A 27,844-nucleotide genomic window follows, 5' to 3' on the forward strand; every position below is an offset into this window, starting at 1 on the left:
CTCTGAGATCCGTGTCAATATCAGTGCGGCTTTCCTGAAGTGGCTTTCAGATTGGCATTAGCTCCGATATTGCAAATGAGAATGCGACCTACAGTTGAGATAGCAAAGTCATAAAACATCGGGGGGCATTTCCGTGTTCAAGCAGATTCCGGGAAAACATTCTTCTTTCTTCCTGTCTGGTAAGCAAGTTATTCATTCTGGATATAACCGAGACAATATATGCATGGGACTGCCTCCGTTCCAGATCAGTGGTGTCAATCGGAATTCTGTTGGTATTTGAAGACTTACGAGGTTTCGTTTATTCATCTTCCAGTATATCCAAATGATCCACGTAGTCGATGTAGACTCTTCCCAGAATGTTCTATGTCCCATATGAAAGGCGAATAATATGACATCAACCTGCCCAAAAGGCGTGGTTGGAAGGTGCAGCTCGAAACCCCCCAGACACCCAGCTGAGTTGTGTTCCAAAGAAGGGGTCCCTAGGAATTGTCATCCAATCTCCAACAAAAGCTTGCTATATCTGGACATATGCAAGTCTGGCGAGAAACAGAGAAGGATGGAGTACGAATCCGCTGTCACGAAACAAGTCCCGGTCCGCTCTTCTTCCTGTGGAGTCAGACTTTCGGCCGGCGGTCCCCCACATAAGTTAAGCGCCGGTCGTAGGTTCAATTCATAGATCTTGTAAACGAACTGAAGTGCTTTGAACATCGCGAACCAGTTCGGGGTGATCGTTCTTCAAGGACATATGTATCAGTCAATTACTTCCGAGCTTCTATATTCATACGGCTCCGAAATTTGAACACCGCTTCCGAACACCGATTTTTTTCGAGCCATGGCAGGTCCATTAAGACGGAAGAATTGAGGAAAGTCAACACTGGATTGTCCGTGCTACCCGCACCTGTTTCTGCAGACATATGTCCAACACATATTCTAGTTCTCTCTACTCCGAGTCGTGTGCTAGATGACCGCAAAGAATCGGGGCTCCTTGCTGAACCGCGCATATAACAACAGGAGGGCGGCTGCTATTTGAGATGCGCCGCTGTATGAGATCAATGCATGCCAGTTGTTGTTCGCTGCGGATAGGACGGCACCAGCAATTGGGGCTGTAGCTGCGTTGCCTGAACCAGCTCATCAGCGCGAAGCGAACGTATTATCCTGATTGATCTGACATACCGGGCGTATTGAATAGCGTTAGGATGCCTGAAAGGGTGGCCAAGTTGTTCACTCCATAGAGGGTTGCGCCCATAACAGAAGTGAGAGACAAAAAGGTTCCCGCAAAGAATCCGACCGTAATGGAAGCGACGATGATTGTGGCATAGTTGTATGCGAAATTCCAGATTAAGAGCTGGACAACGCCGGCCATGCCGACCGCGATGACAAAAGCATTGATGGCGCCAACCCTATCAGCGATGCATCCTACTAGTGTTCGTCCGAGGGCGGCAGCGAAGTTCATTACAGCAGCTGGCAATACAGCCATCATGGGTGAGATGTCGGGGATGACGGATTGCGTGTATTGCTGCATGTAGAAAGGAGGAGGGAGATACCCACTCGAACCGAGTCAGTGCAAAGGAAGTCATTGACTGGAGTGAAAGACCCTTACAATACGGCAAACATGATGGCAAGGGATAGGCTCCAGAAGACAGGGTCTGTAAATAGCGCCTTGTCCACCCAACGAAGCGGCCGAGTACGATCCGGAGGTGAGACACCTGGATGTACCCTGCTCTTCAACATACAGAGGCCAGCTACCATGAGAATTCCATAGAGACATGCGTAGATTACCAGCGTCCCAGACCGAGCTTATTCAGCAACTGTCCGGCCACGAGAGTAGTCGCTCCTCCCCCTGCATGCTTGAGGACAGGCATCGTGCCCTCGAATAAGGTGCTTACCAAAGGAGCAGCCTCCGAAAACCAATCCGGTCGCTACGCCTCACTTCCGACGAAACCATTGAGCAGGATACGACATAGCGATCGGAAGAATAAGACCAAGGCCGATGCCCCCCAGCACACCCTGATATGCGATGAGCACCCAAGACTACCACGAGCATACAGTCGCCTCGTACCTGCCCGAGGAAGAATTGCCATAAAGCCTTGCAGAACGCTGCCGCCAGCATGGAAGTGAAGCAGCAAGCGCATCCGGCTGTAATGAATGGCTAATGTGCGTAATGAGATATAGTTAAGCCAACTGTCTGACTATGCCCACACGATATCCACTGTAAATGTGTTAGGGTCATTCGTCACGCAATAGAGATAACAACTGACTATCGGTCAGCGAGTTTCCCGACTACGAATGCGATTGGTGCACAGATCTAACACTCAAGTCAATAAGATCTACGCTGGCAGGACGATATGTCGTTTCCTACCATGCCTGGAAGAGATCCCAAAAGACTCAGGATGGCATCGTCAACATCGGGAAATAGATTCTCCTTATAGAACGTCTGGAAGACGCCCCATGATACCCTTGACCACCTGTAAGTAAGGCATTTCTCCTCCCACACTTGATCGTTTTTTTACGTCCAACCTTTTCAGAGAGTAACAATGTTAGGACAAGTTCATGATGCGGTACGATTACGAACCAAGCGTAACTGTGGACAACATCAGCTTATTACTCGACAAATCGAGACAACTGAACATACTAGCAGAGATGATGGCGCAGCCAATTACAACCCACCAACCTCGGCCACCTTCGGGATACTCTTCCGACTCTCCATCAAGTTTCCTCAGTGTCGGTGCTGGAAGATTAGAGTAGTTCGCCTCAAGTTTTTCTTCAGAAGCAACCTCGTTTGTCCCCGGATTTGGGGACTTTTCATCAACAGTACCAGTCTCTAGGTCTACAATCGACAGGGTCCGACTAGAAGCAGAGGGCAGAGACATGATATATGGTCCAAGATCTGAACGCAACGATACTCAGCCTTGCAAGGCTTTGATGGGGTTGGATCGGTATATATATCCCTGGTGCAATGCAAGGGAAGGGATCGCTGGCAAGGGCGATAAGAAAATGAATAGGCCGGCATTCGGTTGTTCCACTCACATTAGAAGGCCCGATTCAGAGTCGGCACCTCACGGACAGTGACCTTCTTGTTGTTTTTGAGGCACGTCATGCCGATTCGGAGCCCAAGAACGGCAATCAACCTCGAGCTACATCGCCGATAGTCTGGTCTCGAGGAACAAAAATAGTTGCAGAAAAGCCTTCGGGTACCATGAATACCAGATCTAGTCGAGATACGCCAAGCATTTAATTTTGCCATCGTGCCTACGAAGGTGCAGAGGATGAGAGAATTTGAACTCTTGCTGCCAGCCTCGTTTCCGTTTATAATGATTCGTGCTAGATGGTGCAGAGTGCACAGCAGTGCATCCTTGTATGAAGGAAGAGAAGGATGAGGAGGCTTTGTAGTCAAGAGCGGTTAGTGGCGGACGGATAGCTGTCGATGCAGAAGCAAGTCTTTGAAGTTCTGTCCAGGAGACAAAAGGATCAAAGCAGGCCCTTCGAGACGTAGCTTTGATGGGCTTTGGAGTATTGAAAGGGGGCATGCCGCACCGCACCGGTAGGTAGTAGGAGCTTAGGCCGAAAGTTGCTTGACTTCGGTCGGCATAGCGTTTACATGCTACGGATTGATGTGTCATGGAGGCTCCAGTACTTGTGTGATAATCCACGCTGTCGGGATAATATTAGTGCGGCATTCCTGCGATAGATGTTGGGATGCATTTCGTGTCTAACGCCAGTGTGCTCCGTACAACCAGATACCACAAGTAGTTTGTATAGCGAATTCGTAAGCCATCACGGCATGCTTCTGAGTTCAAACAAATTCCAGGAAAATAGTTGTTGCTTCTTCTTGTCCACTAAGCAAAGCATTCATTTGGGCGTATGTGACTAAGACAACGTGTGCGGCGGCTGACTACCGGGGGACGTTCCAGACTGGGAGCCGAGGCGTTAGTGGCATGTTTTCCATCAATAGCTTAGTGAACTATGCCCTCTTGTCTTCGCAGTCAACCGAAGGCTCCACCCTGAGAAACAAATGCTCACCAAGATGGTGCTTGCTCTCCTCGCCCAGATAAAGAGCAAAATGAATTTGACATCATCGAATATCATGTTGACTGGGAAAGTGATGAGGCGAAACAGCAAGAGGAAGAACGCCTAACGCGTGCAGAGGCACTCGACTGTGTCAACATACTCCCGTGACAACACGTGCCAGTGCTATGTGTTCATCAAGTCTGTTCCGGATCAATGCCGCTAGAGTTGCTCCAGCGCTTATTCCATCTGGCGCTAGTAAGAGCTGGCATGGATGTTTGTGAAGTTTAGCCATCGCAGTTTTGGCGCTCACCCCCTGCTGGCATTCCTGTGCAGAGACGCAGATGGACTGAATATATTGAATGTCCTATATCCAAGTTGGCTGAGATGTTAATGAGGCTAGCTGCTAGACTGACCGTGTGAGAGAGATGTGACCAGAAGGAGAGACGGACATATGGCACTCTGCTCCGACAGTCACGGAAGCCCATTGTCGCCTGTTTTCGCCGTCTTGGCACATCGAGGCCCACAGGGTCTCCGGTGGCGTTACACTCACAGAACCGTCTCACGATAGGCTCGTTTATGTTATCAATTCAGGATAAACTGTTGGAGTCGAAGACAAGTGTATGCAATTGAAGTGATGTGTTTTGGGGCGCATTGCGTCAAGAGAAGCATGGTGGTGACGAGGAACAACCTCTGGAAGGTGGAAACACAACACAACGCGCCGCTAGCATGCTGTCAGAAAGGGTCTTACTCAACGTCAAACCTCCGGCTGGCCTCGAGTCCGCCGGTCACATCTCTTTTGTCACGGACAATCCCCCTTCTACCTCTCTTCCATCGCTTCTTCATCGCCGATTGAGCCTTGTCAGACGTATTTCAATTCGCGTCTAGCGTCTTGCCTGTCTTGTTTGGCTTTAAGGCAGTGATTACCAACACCGACTCCCCCGGGCTGTGCGGTGCGAGGCTGCTGGCAGATCAGCCCACTTTGCTTGGGCACATACATCCTCACGTCCGCCCTGTCAACGTAACCCCCTTCTCGACTCTCACTACAAACGGTCGATTTTGGGTATGCAATATTAACGATTATCGACAATGCCGTTCCACGTTCTTCGTCGGCTCCTCCTGCTTGCAATCTGCGTCCGCTTTGCCGCTGGACAGGCGCTCGAATTCCCCTTCAGCTCATGCTCGGTCCAAAGCGCCAGTTACTACAACGCATCCCGAAGAATTCATGTCAATGCAGTATATGGGCAGATGGTCACCCAAACACCAGACGGAACACCTGGCCGTTGGTTGAACTTCACCCTGTTGGGCTCCACGAACAACACGATTTTCGGAGCATCCAATGCGAGTACCGGTGAGGTTTCCAAACTAGGTACGTCTTTATCCATCTTGTCCTTTGAAAAAAGCTTGTTGACGTGAGCCCAGCAACGATGTTTACGAATTCCTCTTCGCTCACGTTCGATGTTTATGACAACGCCTCATTTTTCTGTCTCAATCTGCGACCGGCGTCACCGTTACCATACCCACTCTCGCCGATCGTCAACGAATCATCTTGGTTGTCGAGTAATGCAACTTACTGTCCACTTTCTCCGGGTCCTTTGGCTTTCAGCGCTGCAGTTCCACTTGACAAGTCGTATGAATTCAATACAATCACAACTCAGATCCGCGTGGTCGACACGTCGGATCCGCCGTTCGAACTCGCCTGCATCGACATCGCAACTTCTCCAATGCCGGATCATGACGGCGCTACGAACCGATTTGGGATACTGCAAGTGATATTATGGGTTAGCGTTGCATTGACGATTGGGTACTGGGCGGTGAATGGTTTGGCGAGAATCAGCGCAGCGTGGAGCAGGGGTGGAGAGAGGCGAGGGGGAATTGCATGGAGTGATATTCGCTGGGCTGGGACAGTGTTAGCCAGTGCGATCAGCGGAGAGAGATTCGCAGCATGCCCTGCTTTATTGAGGTTCTGCACACCCCTGGCGAGAGACGTCGTCTTTCACACTCAGTGGGCATTTGCCCTAGGCTTGGTCGCTGTACAGTGGCCGCAGTTCACATGTATGTTCTTTCTCATCGCAACTGCATGCCCCACTGACGTGCATTGTAGATCCGATGTTCGCGCAATTGGCCTGGGCCAGCCTAGTGTACAATGTCACCATCACGCAGGGCACTGGCCCTGACAAACATTGGGACCCGTTGACGGCGCCGCCACTAGTGTTGCCTGACCAGTTCAACGACCAGATCGTGGACACTTCTTCTCCACTTTATCTCGATCTGGACGCACCAAATTACCTCTTGACCTTCCCGCCAGACACCGATGCTGGTATCCCGTCAATGGCCGCTATGATCGGAGTTCGACCGCAGGACTTGTTCGGCATTTGTCTGTCTATATTTCTCATCATTGTGGCTGGTGTCATCTTCGTTAGTCTGTTGATCTGGTTCCTCTCCTGGGTCGGCACAGTGATGTCGGGCCCCAAACGAGCAAACGGCATTATCGGTGGATCTCGTAGTCCGACGTACAGCACAGCACTCGACAGCGTGGCCAAGGAGTTCGGGGAGCTAGATGGCACGAGGAGCGATGACAACATGCCGGGCTCTCAACACGGACATTCAAATCTGGGACATAGCGTTGGTCGATCTGGCGGTGGTCGGAAGTGGTGGCACTACCGCCTTGGCCAGGGCAGCTTCCACGGGAACGTCCTGCACGGCAATCTCGTTCGCGTGTTGCTGTTGTTCCACTTCCCCATCACAGTATTCTCGGTGTACCAACTCAGCCTTGACCGATCTATTGCCTCCATCAGTTCAGTGGTCCTTGCTGCCCTAGCGTTTGCCATCCTCTCCATAATCATTCCGGCCCTGCTGTTGCTTCGCGTTGCAGCAATCCCGACTCCTAAGCTATACGACGCGACCCGGACACTCCTAGCGTTTGGCCCGTTCTACAACACCTACATGCAGAAGTCCCAGATGTTCGCCTGTGTTCCACTTCTCAGCAACCTTGTTATCGGAATTGTCATCGGCGCAGGTTGGAAAAGCGGCATCGCCCAAGCTGTCATTATCCTAGCTGTGGAGGTGTCGACCGCACTAGCCACAAGTATATTCTTGCCGTGGGGAAAGGGTGCGCACATGGGTATCTTGAGCTTCGCGTTCGTTGTGGGACGGATCGCTACGGCAGTTTTGCTCGTTATACTGTCCCCTACGGTATGATCGCAGTGTTAGTTTCTAAGCAATACAGCTGACAGACGTTTCAGGTTTCTGTGGGGACTGCTGCTGGCGGATGGATTGCTGTCGCTGTTCTCATTATACAAGGCCTGATCTATGTTCAGTTCCTCCTGATGCTCTTGATCAAGATCATTGAGGGATTGGTCCGTCTGGTCACGGGTGTATCATTCGACAAGTCATCGAATGACTTTGACTCTGGCCTTGTCGGGGCTATCGGCGTGGGATGCTTCCCAACGAAGCACACACACAACAAGCACAAGAGCCATACCCGCAACTTGTCTAATTCCGGTAGTTCCCAGAATATGTTGCGCACATCACCTGGACCCTCCCCAATATATGCCCAGGTACCGAATACGACTTCAACTACTCGTTCTTTCCTGAGTCCAGCCCATCTTGGCCGTCCTTATCGGGAGACCCTGGATGACGACCAGGCGAACTTCAGTATCATGCGGGCCTGGCAACCATTCCCACAGTATACAGCGGTCGCAACGTCACCTGTGGCTCAGACTGCAAGTCACGAGCGTTTAGACAGCACAGCAAGTCCTCCGCGTCAAGCGCCCCCTTCAGCACCACAGTCAGGCTTCACGCGCGTACGCGGCGGTCGTGCGAACTTCGAATCACCGTATACGTTACTGACAGGAGCAGCACCTGTACCATCTTTACCACCCGGCGCCGCTGCACCCGTTACGCCTGCCTCGTCCCCGGCAAACGGAAGAGTGATGCACCCACCTTCTCCAGGTCGCAGTGCCCTTGCGGCCGCTAGAGCAGCGACCGGGTCGAGCCCACGAATCTCGCCTACTGCTCCTCCGTCTTCGTGGCCCGGAAACCAAGTATACGCCGATGAGTCGCCTGGATCATCACAACGATTGCACGCTCGTACGAAGTCGCAAACAGCCATCATCGAGGATGCTTCTGAGCTGCGCGAATTTCCTCCATTGACTCAAACTCAGAGTGGCCCATCAAGGACTGGAGGCGCGTCGATGGCTAGAATAACCTCCAGTGGCATCGCTCTTGCTGCTTCCACTTCTCGGTCAAGTCTCGGCGGTCTTTCGCGAGAAGCGCCCCTTCCGCCACCGACTTCCGCTATCGTCGCCCAAAACGAAGCTGTGGCAAAAGCAAAGAAAGGAAAGCGCTGGTTCCGAGGCTTATCCAACCCAATGGACAACTCAGATGATGAGGGTGATGAGGCGTCCCCACAAGGGCGATCGACACACTGGTTCCGACGCAACCGGAGGCGCAGCGAAGGTGATATGCTGTCTGCACCTCGGATGGCTGCCCTGGAAAAAACGAAGAGCGAGCAGGGTGCAGAGATTCCGAGTACCAGTGGACGTTCATTTGTGGTCATGCGGCCTTTGAAACATGGTCAGGGAGGTGGTTCAAGTGGTGGCGCATCAACGGCAGCCTCTGCATCTCCGGCGGCAGGCGTAACGGAGTTCGTACCAGCACATCGTCCAGTTTCGAGCGCTGATACTCCGGGTTCTTCTTCCAACAACGTGCCTCCGAGCATTCCACGAAAATCTTCGAGAAGGAGACCGAGTTCCAGTGGAAATTAATAACCTTTTTCGTTGTATCTTTTTGAAGTTATGTTCCTCTTATCTGCAATTTGGTCTATCTCTTTTGCACGGACTGCTTTTCATCGCATCATGATCGACATGCCGCTACAGCATATACCTTGTCTCACGTTCGCTACACTCGTGTATGAAATCGCTTAATTGTTACACTTAGCCGTTCTATGGACACTCTTCCAGGACAAAATCTCACACATCCAGAGTTAGCCACAATAAAGAGATAGATTCCCTCATGCTCCCTAGAGCTTTCCCGCGTCTACCCCCGATTCATCAGACGATCGTGGCTGGGGTATCTTCCATCCTCTCAGATAGTGCTTCGGTAACCACTCCGGTATATTTACCAGCTTCCCAGAGAGTTCGTCATGCACCATGGACGCGATCGCCTCGGCACTTTTTTCTCGATCAGTAACAGGCGAACGCCTAAGAAAGGGGAACGAACCATCTGAAAGCACGGGTCATGCCATGACCACTGAAGCCTACACTCATGTACTGGCCAGGCACAACTTGACCAGCAGCATCAAGGACTGGTCCAAGCTACGCGTCGTCAGCATTTTGAAACGATAGGACGGTGTCACAACGCACAATCGGCTCGTAAGTCTTGGTATAACCCATAATCCCAGTCCACTCCATTTCCGGCGCCGTGCCCTTGTCAAATTGCTCTGGATACACAGCAGGCAGGAAGTCCCTCAACACCTTGCTCGCCTCCGGGTTGACCGTGCTATCATCCGTGGTGTAAAACTCGTATTTCGGACCCGTGTTCTCCCTCCCACCGCCGATGATGATCAGCGGGCAGCCATCCTTGTCGTTCATCTCCGGGCGAGGGAACCAGTATTCAAACCCTTCGTTACCGACGCCGCTGGTGTTCCAGAGCTGAGAGCGCGGGACAGAGGCGCGTGTGGCGATCACCTGCCCGCGGGTGGGGACGACGCCGTCTTGTCCTGACATGTGTGGGAGCAGGTGGGACACATACGCATTCGTACAGTGGACAACGACCTTGGCCATCACACTGCCTCTGGGTGTCTCGAGTGCCCAAACGTTCCATGGAAGCGTACCAGAAGCGATGGACGTGACGGGAGTATGTGTGTACAGAGACAGAGTGTACCTCGGTGGTGCCGGGCGGAACCATGAGAATGGGTTGAAGTAGGACCAAGCCGAGGGTGCCGTAGATTTTGCGAAGTTAAACAACTTGGTCACGAGCTTCAGAGGCCATATGTTGTAGCCATCTATCAGCGTCGACGGGAAGACAGCGCCGTATTTCTGTGAAGCGCTTCAGAATGTGATCTGAGCAACTGACGATTTCGCACACCTCCTTCGTCTTCTCAGCATCGAGCCATTCCACGTCATCTAATTTAATACCAGCCTCCTTCGCAGCTCTGAAGTCTACCATATCTTCTTGCTCCTCTTCTTTGGTGAAGTGCAATCTCAGATTGCCTCCATGTGCGAGGTCCACGTCGGCCTCCCACTTGTTCTTCTTGACGATGCCGACAATGTCGTCCACACATTGACGCTCGATGTGTAGAGATTTCAAGCATTCGTCCCTGCCAAACTTCTGCGTATAGTAGCTGAATCCATGGTACAGGAACGGCGTGAGATGGCCGCGTAAACATTACGTAAACGTTAAATTAGATAACACATTGCGAGCAAGAGACCACTCATCATTTCGACCAGTTGCGCCAGCACCTGACGTGAAGATAAGAAACCGCTATTCAGACTGAGATAATATGCGCACAAAAATCCCGAGCTTCGAACACCGCAATTGATATTGGCTTTCGAATTTCGCCCTTCTTGAGCAGCTCAGCCAGATGATAAGCAACACCTATACCGGAGATTCCGGATCCAATGATCGCCACATCGACAACGGGAGGTAGCGGTGCGTCGCTTCCCTCTTTGGCTAGTGGATTGGCATCAGGCGTCGAATGTGTCCAAAAGGAATGCGTGGGATTGGGATGTGGCAGGGTAGCTGTACCAGGTCCAACTGGCGGTGTCGGCAACGATGCGAACACTTCCTCAGTCTTGGCTAAAGCATGGAGATTGAAAGGCAAGGAATGAGCTGGAGGGGACACATCCTGGGACCTCGTCGTCAAACCTGTGCGCCCACGCATTCTGTATAAGCCAAGATGGAGACGAGCGCGTACCCACGATGTTGGGGAACAAGTCGTCCGCCTCGCTCGCCGTCCCCCCGATTCGTCCTGATATAGACCGGGTTGGACCCTCCTGGCTTACATCATCATCACCGCCCACGCGGTCGGAACGTCCAGGACCCGCCCCCCGATCCAGTTTGGCGTGTCGACGTGGGTTGCCGTGGAATCGTCGACATGGATATTTTGGCTAACGTTCTAACCAGGGAGCCCTGTGTAGATGGTAAGACATTAATCATAGTTCTTGATCGGGCTGCGACTCACGTGGATGACGCAGCGGTCATGGGCATTTGACCCACAACACCGACGACAATGGATATAAGGCAGTCATGGAGGCTGGCAATCCTCTCATCGCCCAATACCTGGCCAAAACAACTACCTTGATTGACTATTGACTCAACACAATGGCTCTGTTCCAACCTACACCAAAGCCTGCGACTCCGTTGGGCGAATGGAGGGTAAATCATCTTCATCTCTTTGTACGACCGGCTTTGACGGATGCCCTTGACAGCTTCTCTCGCCAAACGCGGGTGTCCGCGTTTCTCCCCTGTGCTTGGGTGCGATGAGCCTCGGCGATAAGTGGGGCCGCTTCATGGCTGGTACCATGACCAAAGACGAAGTGTTCAAGGTGAGCCAATCGATCATTCCTATTTGTGCGCTCATCTAAGACGATGCAAGCTCTGTGACACCTTCTTCGAAGCCGGCGGCAACTTCATAGATACCGCGAACAACTATCAAGATGAGCAATCTGAAGCTCTTCTCGGGGAATGGATGAAGGCTCGAGGAAACCGTGATCAAATTGGTATGTGTAATTCCACAGTCTACCATTTGCAAGCGCTCATCCATCGCAGTGCTCGCAACCAAGTTCACGACCTGTTATGTGAGAGGTCGGGAGGATATCAAGTATTATCAGAATTACGGGGGAAACCACGCCAAGAGCTTGCACACGTCCGTCCGCGACAGCTTGGCCAAGTTACAGACCGACTATATCGACTTGCTCTGGGTGCATTGGTGGGACTACTCGACATCGATTCCCGAGCTGATGCAGTCCCTCGATGCCCTTGTCAAGGCGGGAAAGGTGCTGTATCTCGGTATCTCTGATACTCCTGGTAAGTTCTCAATGAGCGTGGTGAATTGACACTGACGTTGTGCAGCCTGGATCGTCGCGAAGGCGAACCAATACGCGCGCGATCACGGGATGGCTCAGTTTATCGCTTGTATGACGTACAGCTCGGAAGTTCGAATGTAAACTAACCTGCATATCAGACCAGGGTCAGTGGAGCTGCCTCGAACGCGACTTCGAAGGAGATATCCTCCCTATGTGCTCGGCTGAGGGTATGGCAGTCGCGCCATGGGGCGTCGTCGGAGGGGTAAGAACCTTTTTTCACTGGATATTCTTATTTATCCCCGGTCTAGGGTAAATTCAAGACCGCCGCTCAAATCGAGGCAAGGAAGAAAGAAAGTGGCGGCCACCTGAGGACGTTCGCTGTCGACCAAACGCCAGAGCAGAAGGCTATCAGCGCTGCTTTGGAGCAGGTCGCCAAGGAAATTGGGGGAGATGCCAGCCTAGCCAATGTCGCGATCGCATATTGCCTCCATAAGCAGGCTTACGTCTTCCCTATCATCGGCGGTCGCAAGCCCGAATACCTTCTGGAGAATATCAAGGTAAATCATCATCCAAGCTCGAGCTGCATGCATCCCTAATCAGTTCTCAGGCTCTCAGTATCAAGCTCACTCCCGAGCAAATGGACTTTATCGATAATGCGGTTCCCTTCAAACTACCCTTCCCTCACAATATGCTTGGAACAGACCCGCGTCTGACTAGGACGGGGACGTGGAACGGCATGTTTATGGCAAGCGGAGGAGGCATCAAGTTCCCAAAGGCACCAGCGCCTGTACCACCCACTAACGGCGATTCGGTTGGGGCTCCAGGAATGGAATCCCTGCTCTCTGGACAAAAGTAGTTTCTCGGTTGGGCTTCCGTTAGTGTCGTCGTGGGGAGCAGCCCCAAAAATGCGCAGCGCAAAACAAAATTGACACATGATCGTTCGTTACACCTCGAACTCTTCTTCGCTCGTCCGAAATACGTAGCTTAATAAGCGGCGCCGAAAGAGGGCCTTCCACTGGGGAAGAGCTCGTTAAATAGCTCGGGGTACCACTTCTCGCCCACGTCTGGGTGTGATTTGATGCGGCCGATGAGCTGAACCTGGCCATTGCACTCGGTAGCATATTCAGAGTAGTTGACAGACTCGGCCACAGCAACGTCTCCGCGGGCCCGCTTTAGCTCGAGGATCTCCTGGGGAATGGTGATGCCCTTGTTGACCTTGGCTGCAAGGGAGAAGCTTTGGAAGTAAGGGACGGAGTAACGAGAGCCCATGCCCTTCGGGGGAGAGATCACCCGGTGAGAAGTGGCGATACAGACCTTCTTAGTGGCAATCTCCAGCGCCTTGCCGATGTTGACCACAAAGGTGCCGGGGACAGGAGGTGCATCGATCCACTCGCCCGCCTTGTTCTGAACCTGCAGGCCGGGGTGTGCCGTGGCTTGCAGCAGGAAAGTAAGAAGGCCGTGATCGAAGTGGGGCCCAACACCCTGGGTACCGTCCTCAGGGCGAAGGTTGGACGCATCGACATACTTCAGCAACTTCAGCCGTTGCTGCATGTTCCCATCATAGAATTGGGCGAGGCTGCCGCGAGGGACTTCCAAGCAGTCTTCGATAAGGTCAATCATCTTAAAACCGAGGTCGGCCACACCGTTGAGATAATCGACGATACACTTTCGGAAACCAGGAAGGGCTTCCTCCCTTGGGTACTGCATTTGTCGTCAGTATTCGAACTCGATTACCGTCACTAGACCTACAAGAGGAGGACCCCACAGCCTCTTCCAGTCCTCGTCACCCTCCTTCCACTTGCAGTCGTAGTCCGTGGCGAAATCAAATTGCTCACGGTTATCACGCGCGCCTTTGGTAAACTCCTGGCCCTGCCTGGAGTAGCCAAGGAAATGCGGGGACTTCAGCATGGAACACTCCATTTTCTCCTCCATGGGCAGATCGAAGACCTTTGGAATATAGTCGAGGAGCTGGTTAACTTGCTCCTGGAGTAAGCGTCAATCTCCATGTTATTAACATTCGACAAGTGCCACGAACCTGAGTGACCGGAGAGTTCTTGAGATACATGAAGCCGACATTGACGAGCGCGTGGAGGAGGTTAGCTTTGAATGTCTCCCTATCCTCAGCAGTACCCTCTGCAAGGGACCAGTCGAGAGTAGGAACCTCCTGGAACGGTTGTTCGACTGCGACGGGCATGATAGATGATAGAGGAATTCTTTAGATGAGTAAAGAATATACGAGGCAGCTGGCAGCTGTGAAAGCTGAGATGCAGACAGTTGAATGTCTGAGCGAATGCTGAGATTTCTCGAGGGGAGAGGAGCCATCGTTATATAGACGCGCAGTGAATCGCCGCGAAAGTTGATTATCCGACCAGATTGTACGCGTGTAACTCCGTACAGAATAGTCAATGAAGATGTCCAGGGGCGCCGTGTGACGACGATCGATGCGAGGCTCCGCAACCTTTTACCCGACGGGCCAAGCCCGACTTATCGATATCACAAGTGAAACACATTGTTCAAGGATTGTTAATATGTGGCCATTGAACTGAAAGTTTCCTAGTTAGGAGTGTCACGCCGCGAAGCTGTGCGAAAATATAAGGATAATCGTTCGATCGGCACAACAATTCACAGACCGTCTTCCATGTATCGAATATCGATCAATGATAACGAATTCCGCTAGCCTAAATCGCTCAGTTTGTTATCCTATTCTCATAGTTGGAAGATGGGTTGTACCGTCCCCAGAATCCCCGCATACAAACGGAGTTTCAGTCCGAGAACATTTCTTCCGCAAGCTGATGGTGACGGAAGCGGAATGGTCACAGGCTCCGGCGCTCCCGGCTGCATGTTGACGGGAATGACGAAGTCACTCCGGAGTGGGGAAGCTCGCGTCAGGCAAAACGGAAATCCCTTGTTGCTGGGCGATTGGAATTGCCCTCTGGGAGTGCTTGGTCATTGTCATTGTATATCGACACCATAGATGGACGTGAAGAGCCAGAACTGCGAGCGATTAGTCTCTTCTGTTGAACGCGGTATTTCTCACGGCTGTAACGGAGGAAGTGCTCAGCCAGACCGATGGTCTCCACTGTTGAGAAGGACGAGGGATAGTGCAAGAACATTGCGTCTTCGAAAGATAGCGTGTGGGCGTCGATAAGGTCCCAAGCTACCAGGACATGTACATGTATAGTCATCGTCTACGTCATGTTGGGCAATCTCAACCTTTCTGAATATATGCGTGAAACCTCAGGGGGTTCCCGTTCAAAAGAATCGTCACTCACATTATTATCCAGAACCGCAATAGCCGAACCGACAAGCCAAGTACACACAGGGAATAGGCGCCTGATTCATATTGTCCCAGTTCGACCATGAATCATCAGAGAACTCGTGTAACTCTCTTCTAGGCGAGCTCCGCTCCTGACAGACATGCTAAGCGTGTCACCCGAGCATAGACCCCCCTGTGAGCCAAGATCGTGCGAGGGGTTGATGAGAGACGATACAAGGAATTGGTGACATCAACCGACCCGACGTCATCAAGGAATGCACAACGGAGTCACGGGTTCATTCGATGTAGAGCGACAAGTCAGATGAATGTCATTAATCGAGTTGGAGAAAGAGAAAGGTGATAAGGTTGATGGTGAACGTAAGAGAAGCCTAATATTGACGGAAGCAACTCCGCGTGCCCCTCGGAAGCAACCAGCACACCCTTCCTGATCCGTCCCCCTCGACTTGAGAGCTCATCCAGCCCGAGCTCCCCACCGCATACAACTCACCCAACGCGCATAGAGGGATGGCCGAGCTGAAGGATCCGTTACCACCTGTGCAGGAGCTGGGAGCGACAAGTGGCCCGCTGAAGAGCGCTGCGTACTTTATTGGCGATAGGTGTAAGGAGTTTAATGGTGCGTTTGTTGTTCGTTGCGAGAGTATGCGCTGATGAGGTTGTCTTGGTATGTCTGGGTTTGTTGGGTGCGATTCGATGTTTGGTCAACTTGTTTGCTTGATGTTGGTTGATGTTGGGACCGGTGCTTTGCGTGGCGTGTAGAGGACTTCATGCTCTGCAAGAATGAGAGTCGCGCACCCGAGCATTGTTTACAAGAAGGGCGCAAGGTCACCCGCTGCGCACAGGAAGTGTACGTCCCCTCCCAGTCCACCCCGGTCCTCCCACCGTTCTTCCCATTTCCAAACTCTCACCCCTGATCTACCCTCTCGTCTTCTCGGCTGATTAACCCTTGGCAGGCTCACCAACCTCCGTGCGGCCTGTGCAGCCGAGTTCGAGACCCATTGGCAGTGCTTAGAGCAGAACAACCATGTGTGTGCATATCTCCATTCCTATGGCACGCCAGCCCTGATATGGGAATAGTACTACTACAAGTGCCGGAGGGAAGAGCGTCCTCTCAACACTTGCGCTTTCACCAAGATTGTGAGTTTATCTCTTTGGCCTCACCGCTCTCCCTGGAGGACACGAGACATCCTCGCTCTCCGCGTTTCCCGCGGCTCCCACGTCTATTAGTAAGACAATCCTGGGTCGTTCCTGTGGGAAACCAGGCCTGAGGATGGGAGATGCAGATTTCTACTGATGGGTTGATGGATGCATGGCTGACGGACGCTTAGGGGTACAAGAAGGAGATCCCTGGCACAACGGAAGGGCAGACCCCGATCCACGAGGTGAAGATGCCGTACTACAGGCCGCAGCAGAAATAGAGTGTCATCGATTGTTGCGTTACGGAAAGAAACCGGCATGTTGAGGAAAGGAGGTGGCCAAAAAGAGGATCATGCAAGGGGTGCTTGCATACATCAATTGAGCGATGACGACGTTGGTCAGGGGTCGAACGCGGGGGAATGTAATCCTATTTTCACTCCTTTTTGTTGTGGCGCATGAACGCGCTGACCGCTGGGGGAAGGTCACGAACCATCAGCGCTGAGGATGTGCTAGCCACGAGCCCTGATGCGCCGGGAAAAGTGCACCGCCTTGGTCACGGCTGTCGTGAAGCGTGTTTGAACATGTGCGCGTAACAGAATGGGAACCAGAGCAGTGGTTCTCATGGACATGATTCTGAGATATGCGACAGCTGTGCTGGGCTTGGAGGGATATTGATGATTGAATTCATTGTTCGGCAGGAATGAAGTGTTTATCAATGCCCGATGAAGGCGAACCAATGGGATGAGACAATGTGCGACTTTAACTAGTAGGCACCGTTTCACGTGTCAAGGGGTGTGGGCGCTTCCGTGTCGCGGGTTGAGGGCTTGGGGACTCTCGGATCTTCTCTTGGCTTCCTACTTACATACATATGAGCATCAGGGTGTACATCAGCCTTCTCTCCATCTTCACCGACCCTCAGGCCCTCCATTTATCTACTATCAGGCACATCATCTCCCTGCATAGCCCTCTATCGCCGCTTCTTATTGCTGCCAGCCGTCCTTATTAACCGGACAACGAGGGCATCTTCTTTTCCACGGCTTGCCTCTTGCCCTTCTTGACGGTCAAGGAACGAGAAACATGCCTGCTCTCTCGTTTTCTACCCAGATAATGCACCTGGGCAAGGACGTCAGCGATGCCGCCTACGGTCTTGTAAGCCGAGCAATTGCTCCAACACAGGTACGTCTCCTTCTCTGCTGGCACTCACCATGTGCTCACCACTTCAATCCTCTAGGGAGGCCTGCTACAAGGCCAGAACCCCGCTGCGCTCAACAACGCCGACCCCATCCGTCTATGGATAATCCAGCTGTTCATCATCATCTGCTTTACCCAGCTGCTTGGGCTCTTCCTGAGTCGCATCCGCCAACCCCGAGTTATCAGCGAGGTCATCGGTGGTATCCTCCTTGGTCCAACGGCAATGGGGCGCATCAACGGTTTCACGAACAACATCTTCCCTGCGCAGAGTGTATATTACCTCAATCTCACCGCCAACATCGGTCTTGTCCTCTTCCTCTTCGTCGTAGGTATGGAAGTCGACACGCGCATCATCAGGCGTAACGGACGTGCCAGTCTCGCCATCTCCGCAGTCGGCATGGTCCTCCCCTTCGGTCTCGGCGCCGCCGTCTCGGTCCCCATGTATGCGCTTTACATCAACGAATCCATCGTCTCATTCGGCAACTATCTACTCTTTGCCGGTGTGGCTATGTCTATCACCGCCTTCCCCGTGCTTTGCCGTATCCTGACCGAATGCAAGCTGCTTCCCACCGCGGTTGGGACAGTTACCCTCGCCGCTGGTGTAGGAAACGACATCGTTGGATGGATTCTCCTCGCTCTCACCGTCGCACTCGTCAATGCCACCACTGGCGTCATGGCTGTGTACATCCTCCTCTGCACGGTTGGCTGGGCCCTTGTCCTCCTCTTCCCCATCAAGTGGGGCCTGAATTGGCTCGCCCGCAAAACGGGTTCCTTCGAATCCGGCCCTACACCCTTCATGATGACGCTAGTGCTGTTGCTCGTGTTTGCCAGCGCATTCTTCACTGACGTCATCGGCGTGCACGCCATCTTCGGCGGCTTTCTCGCAGGCATTGCCATGCCCCATGAGGGTGGGTTCAGAACCGCCCTTGTGGAGAAATTTGAAGACCTCGTCACTCTCCTCTTCATCCCCATCTACTTTGCTCTCTCCGGGCTCAGCACCAACCTTGGCTTGCTTAACCGCGGCGTCGACTGGGGATACATCGTCCTCTTGTGCGTGATCGCATTTGTGGGCAAGTTCGTCGGCTGCGCAGCCACCGCCTTCTTCTTTGGATTCAAATGGCGCGAAGCAGGCGCAATCGGTACTCTCATGTCCTGCAAAGGTCTTGTTGAGCTTATCGTCCTCAACGTCGGTCTCTCAGCTGGTATCCTCGATACGCGCATATTCTCGATGTTCGTCGTCATGGCCCTGGTGCTCACGTTCATGACCACTCCTCTTACCCTCATGTTCTACCCCCCCAAGTACCATGTCTACTTGGCCGACGGTCACCTTCCCGGGCCAACACACAGGCACAGTGAGGCAGAAGCAGCCCACCCTACACCACGCGCCACGACTTTCAACTCCGTCACGGGCACGACAGCGACGCGCGGCGAGGAACAGCTCAAGAGCCGCTTTGCGGTCGTCCTGAGCAAGATGGAGCATCTACCCGCGCTGATGACCCTCACCCAGCTGTTGCAGCCCCCGCCTACTGGACCCGCGACAGCGTTCGACAACACACGTGCGAGCTCGATCGACGAGAGTGAGAAGGATAGTACCACCAAGCAAAACACCGGGAGGATGCTTAGCGTTCCCGTCCTTTCTACTACTCCGGTCCGCGCGACGACCATCAGCCCGCACACCCCTCCTGTGCGTATCGACGCGCTCCGGTTGATTGAGCTCACTGAGCGCGCGTCGGCATTGTTCAAAGCCTCGGTGACGGACGAGCTCGTGCGCTCTGATCCGCTTGTGAACATCTTCCGCACCTACGGCCACTTGAACCGGATTCCAATCTCCGCCTCGGTATCTGTTGTCAACTATGACTCCTTCCCCTCGAGTGTCAACCATCATGTACAGGACCATGCCTCGGAGTTGGTTATCATCCCCTGGGGACCGCAGAGCATGGGTTCTAGCGTGCTGGAACAAGCTACCACAGGCGCATCGGGTACGACGACCTATTCCGGCCCTCTTTCCAGTCTATTCAGCTCACCCACGAGTACCTCGGCACCCGACGGGCCTCAGTCTCTGCTCTACTCCCAATTTGCGCGCAGGGTGTTCGCAGAGGCACCCTCAGATGTTGCGCTGTTCATCGACCGCGGACTGTCACCGAGCGAAACGGCAGGCGGATACGGCCAGCATATCTTCTTCCCCTTCTTTGGTGGGCCTGATGATCGCGCCGCCCTCGCCTTGGTCGTCCAGCTGTGTGCGCACCCGGCTATCAGTGCCACCGTCATCCGGGTGACGAAGAGCGACGAGCCGACAGAAGTCGATCTACAGACCCCCGCGGCCACGCACCTTTCGGATAACATCAGGGACAACATCGCTTCAACACTCAACGCCGGCATGACTCTACAATCCACACACTTCCCTGACACGGTCTATGGCCAGAATACGACCCAGGTCCAGCTTGCCTCAAGCGCTGCGGACGACATCGCTTGGGAGACGTTTGCGCGACCGAGCGGGGAGACGGCACCGCGCAGTCCGTTTATAGAGGAAGCGCTGACACGTGTCAACTTCTCGAGCTTGACTAGCTCGCAGCCTCTACGTGTGCTCGTCCAGCGTGCCCATCAGGAAGAGCGCGAATCAGGATCCTGGAAGACCCTCGTTGTGGTCGTTGGACGTGGAAGGAGGTTAGCGACGGAGAGCCACCACGCGGAGTTGGCACAGCTGTTGTCAGAGCATGGGAGGGAGACGAGCATCAACCCCGATGTTAGGAAGACAATTGGAGATGTTGCGACTGCGTTTGCGGTCTCGGGCAGTAGGGCGAGTCTGCTGATTATGCAGAGTGCGGAGGCCCGCTGAGGGTTTGAGCTGGATTGGTCGCTCCTCTCTTGGATACTTATGTTTTTGGGCGTCTATATTGTACAGGTACTGAGGATAAAGTTTGCATGATTAAACTTATTACATGTCCCCGCGCAGAGTGGCCTCGAGACCTCGCATCTACAAAGTGTATCGCTATAACTCCCTCCTATTGTACTCCACCAGGTCGTCAAACCTCACCCCCTTCCCACCAAATATATCCAATGCGCTTCCAAAAGTCAAGTCCACTTTTCCCCCACTTAGTCTTTGAACCAGCTCCAAATCTGCCAGCTCTCTAGCCCCGCCCGCATAAGTGCACGGGACGCTCATCCACCCCCCTAACCTTTGTACGAGCTCAGCGTCGATCCCTTGGCATAGACCTTCGACGTCGGCGGCATGGATGAGGAATTCGCTGCAGTGCTGTTCGAGTAGTTGAAGGGAGGAAGCGGTGACTTCCATGTCGGTCAGGTCTTCCCATTTGTTCATCGCAACGATCCATTTCTCGCCCCTCTTCCTGCAGCTCACGTCAACCACGAGCCTCTCTTTCCCCACCAGCTGCTCCAACCTCTCTAGTCTCTCGAGGGAGAACTTTGCAGAAGGAAAGAGGAAGGAAGTGACAATCACTTTCTCCGCTCCGGCACTCAGCCAGGAAAGGGCGTTGGTATCGTTGATCCCTCCCCCCACGTGTAACCCCCCAGGCCAGGCAGCAAGCGCTTCCCTCGCTGCGGCATCATTACCCGGTCCAAGGAGTATCACGTGTCCTCCTGTAAGGTCGTTGTCTTTATACAGTTGTGCGTAGTATGCTGGGGACTGGCTGGGTTGCGAAATCCTGTTAGCCTTGCGTCTCGTTCCGGGGAAAGGAGGGACGGACCTGGCGACGAAGTTTGTCTTCAGGGAGGAGTCATCGGAGGACAGTGACCCACCTACTATCTGTTTGACTACGCCGTTATGTAGATCTATACAAGGGCGGAAGACGCTCCGCTTCGCCATAGGAGCACGACGTACAATGAAGGATGGTCAGTTCGGAGAAGAAGCACAACGGCTCCGAGATTTAGATGGACCCTTACACAGCCACTTAAACAAATCCGAAGTTTTGGCGCACGACTTGTACATTTTCTGTTCCTTCCACACCCTCTCACATGCCCTTCTGGACCGCGAAAACAGCCGTGTGCTGCTCTCGATATCTGAGTACTTCTGCGTGTCGATGTGCGATACCTCGGCCTGAGCTTCAGCTCGCTGTGCCTGCTCTTTCGCGGGGTGCTGCTAGTGCGGTGCGACCGAGAGATGCGTCGGAGCATGGGCAGCGTATAGGCAGAGACGGAGAGAGGGCTGGAGGATCCGGGATGAGGAGCAGAGATGTGGAGAGAGATCAAGGTCTCTCCACCACAAAAAGTGAGAGATCTGGATGGTCCCGCTCCGCAAGGAGGGATGGCGAGAGAACTCGAGCGTTCAGGCCAACAGGGAGCAGGGAAGAGAGAATTGGAGCAAGTGGATCACACAATATGAGAGAAAGGTGGACGAGTGAAAAGAAGGATCAGTGGTCGAAGAGGGAGAAGGAGTGGAGGCCGAGGGGTGAAGAGAAGGAGCCGAGGACCAACACTGAGAAGAGGAACCGAAAGCCCCGAGGGCCTGCTGTATCCGACTTCGTCTCTGTGGAGTCCGCACCATTGGATACCAACCCAGTCACGTTGCTCGAAGGCGAAGCTTCTACCCCTGAATCTCGCACGGGGACTCGTGTCGCCCCTCCCATGCGGCCGTACGAACTCGCTCAGCGAGTGACGAAGCTGTGTGAGCAGGGCAAGCTCGACGAGGCGATCTCGTACGTGAAGAGCGCGCCGACAGCCTCGCAGAACGCGATCGTGTGGAATACGTTGATCATGTATGCATTCAATGCTTATCAAATCAATACTGGATACACATTGTTTATCGATGTGAGCCGTGCTGCTCACCGTCTACAGTGTGATTTTGACGTCTTTACTAGATGAAACGACGCGGATTCACACCTATTCCATCAACATGGACGATCATGTTTCAAGGTCTTGCAAGGCGCGCGGCCAAGTCCGATGGCAAGTTCAGCGAACAGTTCCTCGGCCGCGTTTCTTCCGCCTACACACAATTCATCAAAGTTCTCGGGGACCTAGAAGACAATCGCCATTTTCAAGTCACAGACTTTAACATACCTTTCAATGCCTACCTCGACCTTCTTCTGGAGCTCGGAAGGCACCAGGAGCTGTACGACGTCTTCCGCAGCATGGAGGACTATGCGCCGCTTAAGGCGGACGGTTTCACATACTCGACCGTGCTTCGCTGTATCCTCAAGCGGCCCGACGTTCCCTGGAAGGGAGAGACAGGAGAGGTGAAAGAGATCCGAGATGCCGTACTTGCCAGGAAAGTGTGGGACCAGATACGAGCTCCGAGGAATGGGACCCCGGTACTTGTCGACTCTCACCTCATTTCAGCCATTTTGCGCATCATGACGGCCTCGCCTCGGCTCACGGATCAGCAGTACGGTCTGGATCTCGTGGAAGAGTATCTCGGTTTGATAAAACCAGGCACTCTGAGCCCCTCTGAAGGGAGCAAGATCGCACGGGGGAAGAACGGTCAACCGTTGGCATTGACGAGCTACTCCTTCCACCTGGCCCTTCTGCTCGCAGCCAGCATGCGCCGTTTCCGCTACATATTGCACTATATCCAGCAAGTGCAGGACTCTCCCTGGGCGCCCCATATCCTCAACACGGGGCATCTGAACCTCGCCATCAACGCTCATGCAGAACTCGCCGTCGCGAAGGGGAGCACCGATGTCCAGGAGGCCTTCGAACTAATCGAATGGATGTACCGCATGGAGGCGCTCGACCCGAAAGCGTGGAGAGGCATACTCCCCAATCAAGATACGTACACTGCCATGTTCCGCGCGTGCTGGAAAGGGAACGACTACAACTCGGCGCGCAAGGGGTTCTCCCGCATGAGCGGATATGACGACGCTGATTTTGTCACGAGCTCGGAACCCAAGCCGCGGTCGGTCGTCATGGGCCGTTCCTTCCTTCCTGACGCTCACGCTATGAGCTGCTTGGTTCGTTCGTCGCTGTCAAAGGAGCGGAACATCTCCCATGCTCTCGAGATAGTCAGACACATTGGGCTGCCTCACTTTTTCCCTGGGTCTAACGTGCCTTCGGGTGATAGAGAACACTCAACAAAGGGGTCAAGGCATACCCAGCGCACCCAGGCGTTTTATCGTGCCAAACTGGCGGAAGCGATCTTGAGCGCCATAGACCGCGGTGGGCCCGACTTGCCCTTCGAACAAAAGTGGCTTGATCATACCGCCAAAGTGTGCGAGAGGACGAAGATGGACTTTGATCAGAACTGGAAACTCGGTCCCGCACTTAGGGAATGGATGGGAGAGTCTATCGATCGAGAGAACTCTGCGGAGCTGCTGGGAGACCAGTAGGCGTGTCACGATGGGTTAGATATCCACACAGGGTAGATATCCGAAGTGCGGAATAGACATGCCATTGCCGAGATCAACTAAAACACTGGCTACGAATCAGCACAAAGAAGGTCGTGAGATAAAGAGTGTTCCACAGACAAAAAAAAAGAAAGCGTAGCTCGCTAGCGAGCAAATTGTACATCTCGAGTCCATGATATCAGACAATAAAGTAAAAGAGGGATAGATCTGGTGCTACGGTCGTATGGGGTGGATGAAGTGCGTCCTCCGTCAAGTCCTCCGCTCTACGGGTCATAGTACGACCCAGGGCGTGAACGTGGCAGAGGAGGGAGGAACATCGTCGCCCTCCTATTGTTATCGGTAGGAGTTTGGAGGTCAACAGGACTAAGGTCGTCCTGCTCAGGGATGAAGGACGGCTGTGCTAAGCGAGATCGAGATGGGATACGGTTCGCTTGGCTCGCCCGAAGCCCGGGAGGAAACGTCGGGCTCGGATCGGCGCTGGTGGTTCCGCTGCCGGGGGTAGAAGCTGAACTAGGACTGGGATTGGGATTGGGGCTAGGGACGGGCCCGTCCCGAAGCTGGTACCCACGGGTTGGGGAGATGTCCCCAGCCGTGGCAGAAGCCGAAGGAGGGACATAGCTCGCTCTCGACAAGCGAGAACCTCGCAGGCTCGCGGGCGGAGGCTGCAAGGCCGGCGTAGTGTCGAACATGCTCGTCGGCCGGTCTGCAATACGCGGGGAGAGGATCCTAGGCCTCGGAGGTCCAGCAGCGCCGGAGTCGACCAAGCTCAGCGGGCGGGGGGGTCCAGCTCTCCCTGGGGGTGCGGGGCGAGGGGGAGGGGCAGAAGAAGCGTGTATGACGCTAGCGCGGAGGTTGAGGTTAGGGAATGAGGAGGTCGTAGGTGATGGAGAGGGGGACGGAGAGCGCTCGACACTGCTAGAACTGCCCCGCCTTTGGCTAGGGTTGGCGTATCGGCCTGGAGGGGGAGGGTCGAGCCTGCTCAGCCTCCGATCCCCGATCTGGATCTGCGGGTCGGAGTTGCTAGGGAGGAGGATACTCCCCGGCCTGCTGAGAGGGAGGGGCGGGAGCTGGCTGAGACTGTCAGTCCGCCCATGGCTGGGGAGGAGGAAATGTTCTTTTTCGGGAGTTTGGAGGGTGATGAGCGCTTGCGTCGGCCCCGGCCCTGGGTTTGGGTTGGCGGGGTTGTTGACGGAGGAGGGGGAGGGCGAGCGGCTAGCGAAAGGTCGAGGAGGCTCGAGCCCAGCGCTCCCAGCGCTCCCGAGCCTGTTCCGGTCCGGCGAAGAGGTGGCGAGCAAGACCGCCGGGTCTCCCACCAGGGGGGCGAGCATGCTACTCGGCCTACTGAGGGGTAAGGCAGGCAGCCCAGGCAGGGTCGAACGATTTCCCCCATGGTCAGAGAATGGAAAAAGAGGGGGGAGGAGCAGGCTATCCCTCTCAGTAGCGCGAGCGTGAGCGGGGAGCGCTGCGTCGGGCTCTGCGTCTTCTGGGGAAGAGCCCCCGAGCTCGTCGATCGGTCCTACACTGGGGATCATACTGAGCCTGTTGTCTACCGCGCTAGAAGGGACAAGTGTCGTCCCAGCGCTTAGAGGGGTCGTTGGCCTCTTGCCCTCCGCATCCGCATCCCCATCCGCATCCGCATCCGCATCTGCATCCCCATCCCCATCCGAACCCGCATGCTTCCCCGACCCAGAACCAGTACCAGTACCAGAACCGGAGCGCAGTGAAACCTTGTCCAAAGACCCACTCGACCTCGTCTGGAAAACCGACAGCCTAGGGTCGAACACGCTCTGCCTAATCTCAAACGGGAGTCTAGGTGGGTCCAGAGCCGACAGAGCCGAGAGGGGTGCGTCCCCCTGCCCGTGCCTATCCGCGTGGGCGTCGGCGGCCTTTTCCTCTGTACTGCGGTTCTGGGTTTGAGCGTTGTACGGCGCTTCAGGGTCGTACGTCTCCCTAGTCCCGGTATGTAGCTTGACGGGCTTATACCCTCCTCCTCCTCCTCCCCCGGCTCCGGCTCCCCCAGCTCCGGCTGCCGCCCCTCCCGCAGCCGCTCGTTTCCACCTCAAGACCGCCCAAACCCCGAGTACGAGGAGTAACACCAGGAAGAGGGTGTTCAGCGCAAGGAGGCCCAGGAGGGCAGGGACGTAGTCCAGCAGTTTGCTGATGTTGATGGAGGATTGGTCGGCTGCTGAGATTGTGCTCGATCCTGAACCTGAGCCCGAGCTGCCGGAGCCTGAGCTACCGGAGCTGGAGGAGCCGGAACTGCCGGAACTGCCCGAGCTACCAGGACTTGGCACCCCAGTAGATTGCGAGCCCGAAGCAGTAGTCGTATCCGTTCCCTGGGCAACACTAGCAGGCACCGTCCCTCCCCTAACAGCGACAAACTCCTGCAACGCCTGGAGCTCGCCCGTTATCCCCAGTAACTGGACATACGGCCCTCCCACGCTCGTGCCCGACGCTGAGGTATCCCCGAAGTCGTACAGCGAGTAGACGTTTCGGAGGAAGACGTCCCCTAGGAGGATGTCGTATGCTCCTCCTACGGCTAGAGACTGGGGGAGGAAGGTGCCTATGCAGGAGCCGTCCGCTTGCTGCCTGTTGGAATCGAGTGGATGGACATAGACACGTTGGCCAGAGAACCAGAACGCTAGTGTCACTTGTGCAGAGCAGGGGAGTGTCCACGTCTGGCTTGAGGAGTCGAGTGACGCTCCGTCTATGGAGCCGTAGATGGATTGCGCGATCTGGGGGGTGACGTAGGCGTAGGAAGTGCCGCTGTCTAGGAGGGCTACGAGTTTCCCTGCAGGCGCTTGGGGGGAGATGGAGCTCAGCCCTAGGGGGTGGGGTTAGCACTCGTACTGGCTCACACGCGTAGGTAAACGCTCGACGCACCAGTGATGTTCCCCCCAGAAGTCTCGATGGCGTCGAGCCCTATCTGCCAGCGACTGGGCTCGACCTCGGGCACAGTAGAAAGCTTCGCTCCAGCCTGGATGTTACTGTACTCCGGTACGTACTCCCCTATTGTCAGACTGCCCTGTGTGACATCACTCGGGTCCTCACTCCTCTGAAGAACAAAACTGATAAAATTCGGATCTCCCGGTTTCTGCGCAAAGGCGTTGTAGAGCAGTGACCTGCCCCAACTGGCACCAGTCGCGTTCACGCTGTAGTCGATCTGGGAAAGAGATGTGAACCCGAGGCCGACGATGCCGACTGCGCCGTAGGAGAAGATGGGGTTGGAGGCGGAGGAAGCGAGGATGAAGGCTTGTTGGGGCAGGGTGTAGGAGGCGAAGGATACGGAAGCTTGGGCTACGAGGCCTGCTGTGTACCCGATTCCGTATGACATGTTTATGAATACTGTCTGTACGCGGGAGGTTAAGTGGGATGGGGATGGGGATGGGGATGGGGTAGGTGGACTCACGGATTGGGTTATACTTGATAGGGGAGAGGGCGGTTGTACCCATAAGTCACTACTGCCTGTATCGATCTGTACTGGGAGAGAAGTGCCTGCAATGTCGATATCTGCGATATATACGAGGTCTGCATCTGTTGATACGGATTCTGTGTCGTTTGAGGGTGATGATGCTGCGTTGATTGTTCCTCTGTGGAATGAAGTGCCTATACGTGGTGAACGACGTTGAGTTATTGGGAGAGTGATGGCAGTTGTGAGAGTGAGGAAGGGGAGGAGGGGGAGGGGGAGCAGCAGGAGGAGGAGGAGGGGGAGCATTGTAGTGAATGAAAGAGAAAGAGAGTAATGAGAGTGAAGATTGAACAAAGAGTGATATGTGTCCTGTACACGAGGATTAATCCCAAATGAAGGTAGTGTGATTTCCCAAAAGAGAGGGAAGGAGAGGGGAAAGGAGAGAAGGAGAGAGAGCGGGTTCAATCCATGACACATAGAAGCTTACTCCTTTCTACTATAG

General features: G+C 54.2%; 11 protein-coding genes across 11 annotated transcripts; 5 read left to right on the forward strand and 6 right to left on the reverse strand.

The window, feature by feature from the left end:
- Window positions 1-957: 957 nt before the first annotated feature.
- Window positions 958-1,522, reverse strand: DACRYDRAFT_103492 (uncharacterized protein; the record flags this gene model as incomplete). The annotated part of the gene is made up of 2 exons (XM_040767765.1): window positions 958-1,118; window positions 1,174-1,522. The coding sequence occupies 2 exons, from the start codon at window positions 1,520-1,522 to the stop codon at window positions 958-960; spliced, it is 510 nt and encodes a 169-aa protein (XP_040633439.1).
- Window positions 1,523-3,028: 1,506 nt separating this feature from the next.
- Window positions 3,029-3,244, reverse strand: DACRYDRAFT_86217 (uncharacterized protein; the record flags this gene model as incomplete). Its single annotated transcript, XM_040776766.1, has 1 exon — window positions 3,029-3,244. The coding sequence occupies one exon, from the start codon at window positions 3,242-3,244 to the stop codon at window positions 3,029-3,031; it is 216 nt and encodes a 71-aa protein (XP_040633440.1).
- A 1,581-nt stretch (window positions 3,245-4,825) lies between these two features.
- Window positions 4,826-8,774, forward strand: DACRYDRAFT_113225 (uncharacterized protein; the record flags this gene model as incomplete). Its single annotated transcript, XM_040769591.1, has 4 exons — window positions 4,826-5,374; window positions 5,428-6,060; window positions 6,110-7,200; window positions 7,251-8,774. Exons 1-4 carry the CDS (start codon window positions 5,095-5,097, stop codon window positions 8,772-8,774), a joined length of 3,528 nt encoding a protein of 1,175 aa, XP_040633441.1. The 5' UTR covers window positions 4,826-5,094.
- A 254-nt stretch (window positions 8,775-9,028) lies between these two features.
- On the reverse strand, window positions 9,029-10,891 carry DACRYDRAFT_45032 (DAO-domain-containing protein; the record flags this gene model as incomplete). Its single annotated transcript, XM_040774619.1, has 7 exons — window positions 9,029-9,179; window positions 9,229-9,313; window positions 9,365-9,891; window positions 9,937-10,046; window positions 10,096-10,351; window positions 10,406-10,469; window positions 10,519-10,891. The coding sequence occupies 7 exons, from the start codon at window positions 10,889-10,891 to the stop codon at window positions 9,029-9,031; spliced, it is 1,566 nt and encodes a 521-aa protein (XP_040633442.1).
- A 215-nt stretch (window positions 10,892-11,106) lies between these two features.
- On the forward strand, window positions 11,107-14,005 carry DACRYDRAFT_19656 (aryl-alcohol dehydrogenase). Its single transcript, XM_040771604.1, has 10 exons — window positions 11,107-11,150; window positions 11,205-11,385; window positions 11,439-11,555; window positions 11,606-11,729; window positions 11,779-12,036; window positions 12,082-12,144; window positions 12,194-12,297; window positions 12,344-12,592; window positions 12,643-13,736; window positions 13,785-14,005. The coding sequence occupies exons 2-9, from the start codon at window positions 11,332-11,334 to the stop codon at window positions 12,889-12,891; spliced, it is 1,218 nt and encodes a 405-aa protein (XP_040633443.1). The 5' UTR covers window positions 11,107-11,150; window positions 11,205-11,331; the 3' UTR covers window positions 12,892-13,736; window positions 13,785-14,005.
- Window positions 14,006-14,673: 668 nt separating this feature from the next.
- Window positions 14,674-15,424, reverse strand: DACRYDRAFT_19657 (uncharacterized protein). Its single transcript, XM_040771605.1, has 3 exons — window positions 15,308-15,424; window positions 14,766-15,252; window positions 14,674-14,713 (listed from the first exon to the last, which is right to left on the reverse strand). The coding sequence occupies exon 2, from the start codon at window positions 15,218-15,220 to the stop codon at window positions 14,921-14,923; it is 300 nt and encodes a 99-aa protein (XP_040633444.1). The 5' UTR covers window positions 15,221-15,252; window positions 15,308-15,424; the 3' UTR covers window positions 14,674-14,713; window positions 14,766-14,920.
- Window positions 15,425-15,759: 335 nt separating this feature from the next.
- On the forward strand, window positions 15,760-16,879 carry DACRYDRAFT_19658 (uncharacterized protein). The gene is made up of 5 exons (XM_040771606.1): window positions 15,760-15,925; window positions 16,069-16,156; window positions 16,263-16,335; window positions 16,387-16,446; window positions 16,638-16,879. The coding sequence occupies exons 1-5, from the start codon at window positions 15,817-15,819 to the stop codon at window positions 16,725-16,727; spliced, it is 420 nt and encodes a 139-aa protein (XP_040633445.1). The 5' UTR covers window positions 15,760-15,816; the 3' UTR covers window positions 16,728-16,879.
- A 565-nt stretch (window positions 16,880-17,444) lies between these two features.
- Window positions 17,445-20,544, forward strand: DACRYDRAFT_92500 (uncharacterized protein). The gene is made up of 2 exons (XM_040777080.1): window positions 17,445-17,622; window positions 17,678-20,544. Exons 1-2 carry the CDS (start codon window positions 17,524-17,526, stop codon window positions 20,471-20,473), a joined length of 2,895 nt encoding a protein of 964 aa, XP_040633446.1. The 5' UTR covers window positions 17,445-17,523; the 3' UTR covers window positions 20,474-20,544.
- An 82-nt stretch (window positions 20,545-20,626) lies between these two features.
- Window positions 20,627-21,460, reverse strand: DACRYDRAFT_44515 (5-proFAR isomerase; the record flags this gene model as incomplete). The annotated part of the gene is made up of 2 exons (XM_040774585.1): window positions 20,627-21,284; window positions 21,342-21,460. The coding sequence occupies 2 exons, from the start codon at window positions 21,458-21,460 to the stop codon at window positions 20,627-20,629; spliced, it is 777 nt and encodes a 258-aa protein (XP_040633447.1).
- Window positions 21,461-21,972: 512 nt separating this feature from the next.
- On the forward strand, window positions 21,973-23,915 carry DACRYDRAFT_103501 (uncharacterized protein; the record flags this gene model as incomplete). The annotated part of the gene is made up of 2 exons (XM_040767766.1): window positions 21,973-22,401; window positions 22,452-23,915. 2 exons carry the CDS (start codon window positions 21,973-21,975, stop codon window positions 23,913-23,915), a joined length of 1,893 nt encoding a protein of 630 aa, XP_040633448.1.
- A 142-nt stretch (window positions 23,916-24,057) lies between these two features.
- DACRYDRAFT_19661 (acid protease) lies at window positions 24,058-27,648 on the reverse strand (the record flags this gene model as incomplete). Its single annotated transcript, XM_040771607.1, has 3 exons — window positions 24,058-26,757; window positions 26,817-27,282; window positions 27,343-27,648. 3 exons carry the CDS (start codon window positions 27,646-27,648, stop codon window positions 24,197-24,199), a joined length of 3,333 nt encoding a protein of 1,110 aa, XP_040633449.1. The 3' UTR covers window positions 24,058-24,196.
- Window positions 27,649-27,844: the final 196 nt, after the last annotated feature.

Source organism: Dacryopinax primogenitus (genome assembly GCF_000292625.1).
Source record: "Dacryopinax primogenitus strain DJM-731 SS1 chromosome Unknown DACRYscaffold_1, whole genome shotgun sequence".
NCBI lineage: Eukaryota > Fungi > Basidiomycota > Dacrymycetes > Dacrymycetales > Dacrymycetaceae > Dacryopinax > Dacryopinax primogenitus.

Bases quoted from the DNA above. Each gene is read 5' to 3' on its own strand.
- DACRYDRAFT_19656 (XM_040771604.1), top strand. From the start codon at position 11,332: ATGGCTCTGTTCCAACCTACACCAAAGCCTGCGACTCCGTTGGGCGAA. The intron at 11,556-11,605 runs GTGAGCCAATCG...AGACGATGCAAG, and splicing joins CCAAAGACGAAGTGTTCAAG to CTCTGTGACACCTTCTTCGA. The intron at 12,145-12,193 runs GTATGACGTACA...CCTGCATATCAG, and splicing joins GATGGCTCAGTTTATCGCTT to ACCAGGGTCAGTGGAGCTGC.
- DACRYDRAFT_19657 (XM_040771605.1), bottom strand. From the start codon at position 15,220: ATGACTATACATGTACATGTCCTGGTAGCTTGGGACCTTATCGACGCC.
- DACRYDRAFT_19658 (XM_040771606.1), top strand. From the start codon at position 15,817: ATGGCCGAGCTGAAGGATCCGTTACCACCTGTGCAGGAGCTGGGAGCG. The intron at 15,926-16,068 runs GTGCGTTTGTTG...CGTGGCGTGTAG, and splicing joins TAGGTGTAAGGAGTTTAATG to AGGACTTCATGCTCTGCAAG. The intron at 16,447-16,637 runs GTGAGTTTATCT...ACGGACGCTTAG, and splicing joins CTTGCGCTTTCACCAAGATT to GGGTACAAGAAGGAGATCCC.
- DACRYDRAFT_92500 (XM_040777080.1), top strand. From the start codon at position 17,524: ATGCCTGCTCTCTCGTTTTCTACCCAGATAATGCACCTGGGCAAGGAC. The intron at 17,623-17,677 runs GTACGTCTCCTT...TCAATCCTCTAG, and splicing joins GAGCAATTGCTCCAACACAG to GGAGGCCTGCTACAAGGCCA.